The 9,534-nt window shown below is 39.7% G+C and overlaps 1 protein-coding gene across 1 annotated transcript; it reads right to left on the bottom strand.

Annotated features, from left to right (window-relative positions):
* Positions 1-206: 206 nt before the first annotated feature.
* Positions 207-3,225, bottom strand: LOC122138192 (forkhead box protein E4-like). The gene has a single exon (XM_042729142.1). The coding sequence runs from the start codon at positions 1,696-1,698 to the stop codon at positions 430-432; it is 1,269 nt and encodes a 422-aa protein (XP_042585076.1). The 5' UTR covers positions 1,699-3,225; the 3' UTR covers positions 207-429.
* Between the last annotated feature and the right edge of the window lie 6,309 nt (positions 3,226-9,534).

Genomic DNA, 9,534 nt, shown 5'->3' with positions numbered 1-9,534 from the left:
GATAATAATAGTCGATAAACAGAAACATTGTGTCGAATGTTAAATAACTTCAAATATTTAAGCATATAATGGGAAGATGCAAGTAACAAGATGATGCGTAGGCTATTATTTTGTTGCTATTATTACGTTGGATTATTGAATCAAATTGTTCTGAACGACAGTTAAAATTGAGAACAAACGAAACATTATTACACAAACACATTTATTATCTTAAAATATTTACATTGTTCAGGGGGTTGTTTGTTCTCTGATATATAGCCCAAACAATCTTTCAGACCTCATATCAATAACAGAACTGTAATTCATTTTATACAACACAAATAACTTGTTAATTCTGTCACACGGTACACAACTTTTGTAACATAGTCAAGAAGAACTCAATCTCGCGGCCATAGTTGTACAGTGATCGCGTTGTCAGTGCAGGCATTTTTACATGTATCGCTCCAGTCCTGAGGCAAAATTGGCTTGTCTCATATATGAATTATTGTAGGAGTTTATTGTTGGTCCGGAGAGACCTAAAAGTGGTTCTGTATGATCTGCGCACGACCCAGAACGCACAGGGGGCAGCGAAATCCTGTTTCCCGAGCAGTACACCTGTGAGCCTCCCGGTGAGAAGCTGGACTGCGTGACCCCGGACAGATGAGTAGGCGAAGCCGAGGAGGGGTACGTGTAGTTGGATGTCATGTTTGAAGCAAGAGGTCCAGTGTTCCTGTTCAGCATGTTGCTCGTTTGATTTATCGGTTGTGTCTGAAAGCAGGTTGGGTCAGAGGTGGATACGGAACAGCAGGAGGTCATGGCACCCAAGTCTCCAGCACCCAGGCCGAGAGACTGCGGATTGAAGTCTCCTCCACTCTGCATCACTGTCTGCTGACTAATAATGTTATCGATGCTGAACATCCTGGGCTGGCCCTGCGTGACCCCGGCCGATGCCTGATAGTGATGCAGCATCGCCGGGTGCGGGGAACCAGCCAACTGAGTCCCGTAGCCAGACGTTACACCCGGGTACAAGGTGTTGGGGTACGCCTGTCTACCCATAGGTGTGGGCGTAAAAGCGCTCGAGTTTTGCATGTACCCAGGATATGTGCTAACATCAGTACGCTTGAAGCGCTTCCTTCGGCGCAAGAAACTCCCGTTGTCAAACATGTCCTCAGCGGCGGGGTCAAGCGTCCAGTAGTTTCCTTTACCGGGCCTACCGGGCTCCCGCGGGATCTTCACAAAACAGTCGTTGAGGGTGAGGTTATGCCGTATGGAATTTTGCCACTTCTTGGAATTCTCGCGGTAAAAGGGAAAGCGTTCCATGATGAACTTATAGATGCCGCCTAGAGTGAGTTTTCTCTCAGGTGAATTGGCGATGGCCATTGCTATAAGCGCGATGTAACTGTAGGGAGGTTTACCTCGCTGCACTGGCCTTTTCCTCCGCCGGCTGCCAGTGGCGGGCAGGTGTTCTTCTGTCTGACCCAATGAAACCCCTTCCTCCCTCTCTGTATTTGGACTGCTGCCCCGAGGCTCGGCTTTGATCAGAACACCGTCCTTGGCTCGGGCTTGGTGGTTCAACGCTGGTGGAGGAAGAGGAATCGGGGAGTCCAGGCTCACGTTGGGAGACACCACCACTGGACTGGCCGCCTCGGCTGGCGAGTGCTGGGACTCTGCCGTCATGTTGCACATGCCCGTGAAGTATGAAAAACTTGCAAGATTCATAAAAGTTGTCTTTTAAACTTTTAGGATTGGCAGAATTGTAAAATTCTTTCAACTTGCCCACTAAACAGGGTATAAAACTATTGACAATAATAAAATAAGCGTGCGCTCAGCTGTAGATTAGAGAGGTGTTTGTCTAACCAGGTGAGTGAGTCGGGGGGAGATTTATAGAGCGGGCGGAGTGACGACACGGGCCGCCTCGTGACGATCGATTGGGTGACAGTTCTTCCCTCACTAACAAAGAATGCGAGGTCAGATAATGAACCTTAAATGCATTTTGGACGGATGGATTTGTATATTTTACAACCTGTTATTTAAAGACATATCTGATTAACCTGACTAAACACCAAAATTCAAGAATAAATCACACAAAAAATATATTTAAAAAAAGTTAAAAACGGGGAAAAGTTTTTAACATCTAACCTAGCTTTTTCATATTTCAGTATGAGCTGCCATTAAAAGTTTATGCTTCTGTCCTTCAATGAAAACAAAAAGGAAGCAATAGGCTACTAGTGACCTTATATGGAATATAAATTGTGAGAGATCAGATAAGGCTAAGTGGCTTACATAATAGCTTCCACTGACTTGGGGGTCAGTCAGTGCAACACTGAGCAACAGGATTAGGAAGGAAAGGCTGGAGAGGTGGAGGTTAAATGCATACTAAATATTGTTAGCTGAACAGTTTCACAAAGTATGGCTTTCTTCACATCACAAAGACCTGGAACATTATGAATGCGAATACTCAATTTGTTGATCATGTTTGTTCACTATAAAAAACACCATTAAGATATTGTTTTTTAAAAATCTCTGCATACATCCCTTTAAACTGTAACAATTTCTGCCAGTATACTCTTATCAATTGAATGTTAAGTTGTCACAAAGTGCAATAAACTTTTCTGTGCATCACTTTAATTTGAGGCTAAATGTTTTACTGTGCAAAAAAGTCACAGACCGCTCACTGCAAGTTCTATCTTTGATCTCTCTATCTCTCATAGTTTGCCCAGGGTTCACTGTGTATCCAGGACAGAAACAACACACAGAAAGGCTGTAACAGACTTCCCAAACTACCTCTCAATCCACCAATTGAAAAATAAAACAGGCCTTTAAAAACAGCAGTTGAGCTGTGAAAGCTTTACAGAATGTTAAAAAAATACTGTTGGTTTATTTGTATTCTCCAGATTGAGACTATAGAGGGTTGGATGTTAATACAGCATCACAGCACTCAACATCAACTTATCACCCAGGATTTTACTGATCGAATTACAGCAAGACAATAACAGTGTGCACATTCTCATCATCTTTAAATGAATAGTTAAACCTATCAGGGAATTACTAGGGCTTTGCATTTCAACACAAGGGATCTATAGCAAGGTCAGGAGGTAAAATGTCTCTCATGCCTAAAACTCAAATTAAGTTTTCTAAACAAACAACCCATAAACAATTTAAAACAGGTAAGTGCATGCATATTTGGGTAGGAGTGAGAAAAAAAGTGATATGAATGAGAGGGAGAACCTGACAGACAGTATTCAGCTCTGACTGATAAGAAAGAAATGGCAGGATGAATAAGACCAGAGTCATAAGCCATAATAGCATTCACCCCTGCCCAAAGCACAAAGCATGCAGCGGCCCCCAGCCCAAGCCCCTCCCTAAGCCCAGCTAGCCGAACAGAGCGGCTGGCTAACAGCTTCAGACAGGCGTGGGATCAGGGCTGTATCCAAGCAGGATCTGCCCCTAGTGCTGCCAGGTCAGGCAGACAAACAAGGGCTACAGCCAGGAAACAGCCCCTCCTCCCCCGCACCCTCATCCAGCAGCCCCAGGGCCTACCATCTCATGGAAATCCCCGTAATATTACTCTCTTATCACACACACACCAGAGATACACAATCGGCCAACTCTTGAAAAATTGCTGTAATAAATTCTACTTGGTTTGTAATACTTATGTGTCTGGATGGACATATGCACACTGTGGTATGCATTATATCATGACAAATCTCCAACAAGTGAATATACAGTAAAGATATAAGTGCCTTCCTAGGGGCATTGCTTGAGGTTGCATTGAATTAAATAGACTGTTAAGATTTAATGTCCCAGGAGCTATTAAAGTAGAATACATGTCTGTTTCCCATGGATTTTATGTAACCTTTTTAATGCAAAAATGTCCCTGTGTTATTTGGACACCTAAAGGGTAGTTCACCCAAAAAAGAACAATTCTTTCATCATCTACTCACCCACACGTCCTTCCGAACTGTTTTTTGGCAAAAAAAGAAATGCAATAAAAGACAATGAAGTTCAATCAGGTCCAATGGGGGCAAAAAACAGTTTTGAGAGACATGTTCCACAGAAGAAAAAAGCCATAGGTGTATAAATTATAACAGAATTTTATAACATTGTTATTAAATATCTTTTGCAAACAAATCAGGACTATTTCTCAGACCCAACTTCACTTTTGTGAAATGTTTTGCTTTAAAAATGTGCTCATGCTATCATTCTTTAAAACATCTTTCACTGGTTTGATATTTTGTTATTTAATGGCATTCATACATTTCATTTTTATTAATTTATTTTTGTATAGAAAAAAAATGCATAAAAGGAAATGCATGCATTTTGGTCCAATGGGAGCAAAAACAGAAGAAAAAACCATGTAGGTATGGAATCACATGATGTAAATGATAACAGAATTTTAATTTTTAGGTGAATTTTCTTTTTAAATTGCATTCCATTAAAATATTAAAACAAATTGCATTTGCATACAAGTTCTTTTCTCAGAGCTAACTTTTGTGAAATGATTGAAAAATTTGCTTGTGCTATCATTCTTAAAACCGTTCCCTTGGGTTGATATTTTGTCATTTAATGCAAGTACATTCATACATTTCTAAGTGTTCCATACATTATGAAGCCACGTATGTCTATGAATATATGTCTCACAACTCACCTAATTCTAACCCCAAATCTATGCAATTATTTTTCACGTTGGAAGAGATGTTTGAAATTTTAGCTTGGTGTCCACCTCTGCTATATCTGTCAGAAAAGAGAGAGAATGTGAAGGAAGAGAGAGAACTGCTGAGTAAACACTTGGAACTCATTCATTTGCACACTGGCTCCAGGCAGGGCTGGGGTCTGAGAGGGGGTGCATGAGAGAAAAAGAGAAAGAATGAAAGAACGAGAGGGAATGAGAGAGGGAAAAGCGAGCGGGGGAAAGAGCTGCCCCTTTTCTTACCCAAGCTCATCAAGTACGGGCCAGGGCTCCTGAAAACGACAGGATTAGTGGAGGGCTGGGGCTCGGTCAGGTCGGCTCAGCCCACATCACTCCTGTACTGCACGCTACATTGCTTCGCTAAAGCGCTCCAACATGGTTCTCACAGAAACACACACACATACACAAAGACACAATACATATACACACTTACCAGCACGCTCACACAAGCATGCACCACACATAGCTCATTGACATTCTCGGCAAAGAGCAGCATTACCATTTACTGTAATTCTTGACACATCAATGTTCACATCAACACATACACACGACTTCATTATAGTAGTGAAAATGTTTTTTGTTTTTTTTTAATCTGGAAATTATAACATTTAGTCTTCTGGCAAACCTGTTGATATCAGTAGGATGACTTCAAATGTCCTTACAAATCAGTTTTCACTTAATTTTAGATATTAGTCAAAAATGTATACAAACACTTTTAACACATCTACATGTCCCAATTTCTTTCATCTTGTAGAATTGCATTCAAGTAATATTATGAGGGTGCAACACTAAAAATTAGAACATGATTTGTTTGTAAGCCTCCAATAGCACCCTCACGTTGTTTCAAACCTGTATTAATCCAGGTGATATGTGCAAAATTTGAGGTGATATGTTCACTTTTTCATAAAAGCATGAAACCTGGTACAATTGTACAGGTTTGGGCCCTGAACATTTTCAGAAATGGAGCCATCGCAAAAACACCTCATGGTTGCCATGGTGACCATATTACTTTCAGCCATAACCAAATTATGTATTTTGTGTCATATCTCCTGAACCAAACATGATAAACACAGAAAAGGTGATGTCTACCCCTATGTTCTGATGGCCAAGGATTATAATGATACCATATACAGCAATAAACTGTTCAGGTGAAGAGTTAATGGTGAAATCAGCAATGTGAGAAGGAAATCACTTTTATTGTACTATTTTATTCAATAGTACAATAAAGGATTGTTTTAATTAATTAATTAATTATTAATTCTTTACATTTATATATCACTTTTCTGGGTACTCAAAGTGCTTTAGATGAAAGGGGAATCTCCTCAACCACCACCAATGTGCAGCATCCACCTGGATGATGCGACAGCAGCCATACTGTGCCAGAACGCCCACCACACACCAGCTTAACTAATATTTTATTCAGTAGAACAATAAAATACCATTTTCAAGAATACAATCATTAATTTCAGAGCTGTAAAAAAAATATCATTTCAAGTAAATGCATTTTTCCTTACCTCTCAGGCAGAGTCAGGTATGCGGTAATATGTTTCCAATACATTCTTGTTCTCTCTCAACAAAGCTCTAACGTCACATGCAGATGGTAACGCACTTTTGTTAAGCTGCGTCCTATCTGCACCTCTTCTGCTGCATTTCTGTCATTTTCTCTGGGTCTCTGGAATTGTCAGTCAGCTGTAAACAAATTTCATTCTGGCCATTGCTTCTCAGTCTACTCTTAGTATCTTGGGTTTGACTGAGACCTGGATTCGTCCAGAAGACTTCGCAACCCCTGCTGTTCTCTCTAACAACTTCCCTTTCTCTCACACCCCCGTCAGGTTCAAAGGGTACTGGTCTTCTCATTTCTAATAATTGGAAATACTCAACCCACTCTTCCCTATGCAATAAAAATTCATGCTATTATGGTAACAGCTCCTGTTAAACTCCATATTGTAATGATTTATCACCTTCCTGGTCAACTGGGCATCTTAACAGAGGAGCTGTATGGGCTGCTGTCCTCATTCTCTGTGGATGGCAGTTCACTTGCAGTCTTTGGTGTCTTGGAAATCCAATTGGAGGAGCCTTACACTGCAGACTTCCACTTTCACTCCTAGCTTCATTCAATCTCGAATGGCTTATTACCGCAAGCACTAACAAACCAGGCAACCAGTTTGACTTACACATGCAATTGTATCACAGACAACATTTGGTAAACCCTCTAGACATCTCTGCTCAATTTTTTATTACATTTAACCTACATATTACTACCTGTGTGCCACCAATTCTTCTACCAGTTACTTTTAGGCAAAACCATACCCTCCATTTCACCCTTCCATCTTTCCTCTGTAGTGTCATCCTCTCTACCCTCACCCACCCATTTCTCATCTCCAGATGTAAATACAGCAACCGATACTTTATGATCCACTTTAACTTCTTGTTAAGACAATATCTGTCTAGACAGGTCAGTGCATACTACCCCTTCTAACCTAAAAAAGTTGCCCTGCATATCATCAAATTTATTGAAGATGGTAGCAGTTCTTCAATAGCAATGTTAGCACGTCTTCCCTCAAACAATCTTAACCCTTGTATGAATCCTAGCATCTCCCCAAGTTCTGACACCTGACAGCAACACTAATTTAATCCCATACCTGACCTATTTGACATAAAAACTGGGACCCAAACCGCACCTGCATGAAATCTTCTACATGAGGTAGAAAAAACTAATTTATTAAAACTTTTAGATTAAATACAGAAAGCAATCAAAGAGCACTCCCTTTAATAGAATCACTACAGCTGTCAATTAGTGGCAGCGCAATTGGCTACATTCAGCCCGAGTTGAATTAGTCTTGGTTATTGGACCCACAACCCACCTGTGCTTGTCACCGTCTGGCCTGCACCCGCATCACATCCTACATATAAATATTATTCCACCCATGACCAAATATTAGCGATTAACCTAAGTGTACCCACCCGCATGCAGGACTCTGGCTTCCACCTTATGGACAACATAATATACAACTCTAGCCCCAGGGCATGATTGTAAATTAAGTTTACATGAAATACGTTTGGAATTTCATTCTGCATCTTCTGAGATTTCATTGTAATCCTTCTCATAAAGTCACTGAATTAACCATGAACTGTGTTGCCGTCTGCATGTGATGTTAGAGCGTTGTTGAGAGAGAACAAGAATGTATTGAAAACACACTACCGCCTGACTCTGCCTGAAAGGTAAGGAAATATTAACTTACCTAAGAAGATGTTTTTTGTATCTCTGAAATATATGATAGTATTCTTGAAAACAATCTTTCAATGTACAGTATTATTAAATAAAACATTATTTATCAAAGAAAGAAAAAATAATAGCCATAATATGGACTTTTGTAAATGCTGTGATACTGTGATGCCCAGATACTGTACTATTTCCTTCTCACATTGCTGATTTCACCATTAACTCTTGCTGTATATGGGATCATTGTAATCCTTGACCATCAAAACATAAGGGGAGACATCACCTTTTTTGTGTTATGTTTGGTTCAGGAATTATGACACAAAATACATCATTTGATTATGGCGGAAAGTAAAATGGTCACCATGGCAACCATGAGGTGTTTTTGCGATGGCTCCATTTCTGAAAATGGCATTAAAGTGTACCAAGTTTCATGCTTTGATGAAAATGAAAACATTATTTTCACATATAACCTGGACTATATTATATGAGTTTCTTTCTTCTGTTGAAGATGAAAGAATATATTTCGAAGAAAATTTTTTTTTTTTGTACTATGGAAGTCAATGGCTACTAGAAACTGTTTGGTTACAAACATTCCTCTAAATATCTTCTTTTAAGAACAAAAGAAAGAAACTCATAAGCCGGGTTTCCATCCAAAGTTGCAAATTTGACTTGTGCGCAAAATTGGAATATCGCACAAAACATTTGCGAACAAGCACCGTTTCCATCCAACGAGTCAAAGAGGACAAAATCGTCACTTCCTGTTAAAGTGGCACTATACATCACTAAGAAAAGTAGGAGAAGCTACTGAATATAATAATTTTCCTATATAATAAATTACTTGCACCTCAGAACGAGCAGACGAAACAATGAATGTGGTTATCACTTTCAGAGGTGGATGCTGCTGTTTGGGAACGCAGTCGTTTAACAGTCCTGGGAGGCAGTTATACAGAAATACTTTGATGATAGACTTTGCTCGGGCATTTCCGAATGACCATATAACAACATTTCAGATGCTGTGGAACAAGATCGGTCCACTGGTTAGTCAGAATTTACCTTCCCATAGCACAAAGTCACATTACTTTTTTGATGTGCTTGGAGGATTTTATTCGCAAAATGCATTTCCATTATTCACATTAACCCTTTTTCGCACAAGTCGAAAACCACCTCAAGCAAGTGTAAAAATTTTTTTGCAAATTAAGGCATTTTTTTTTTTTTTCGAAATTCAGTGTTTCCATCACTCGATTTTGATGCGATACTTCAAAATGTGCATAAAACCAGGGTGATGGAAACCTAGCTATAGTGGTCTGGAACAACATAAGGGTGAATAAACGATGTGTGAATTTTCATTTTTGAGTGAATTATCTCTTTAAGGAACATGCACTGGTTGATCTTATCAACAAACTCTTAATGACAGTGCTTAGTGATTTTGAGCCTCGGGGGTCTTCAGCCATGCACAAAGATGAGAACTCACTCTCACTAGCACAAACATGGTCACATGGTCATATACTCATCAAAAATCAGTTTCCCTCCCTTCTTTCTTCTCAATTATCATATCTGCCAGTGTCGGAAGATATTTATACTGATTTACTATCAGGGATATTTCACAAAAAAACATCATTTAATCAACCTCATGTTGTTTTAA

This window comes from Cyprinus carpio, chromosome B8, assembly GCF_018340385.1.
Source record: "Cyprinus carpio isolate SPL01 chromosome B8, ASM1834038v1, whole genome shotgun sequence".
NCBI lineage: Eukaryota > Metazoa > Chordata > Actinopteri > Cypriniformes > Cyprinidae > Cyprinus > Cyprinus carpio.
Note: the sequence above shows the minus strand (reverse complement) of the source record. Positions and strands in the feature narration are given on the sequence as shown.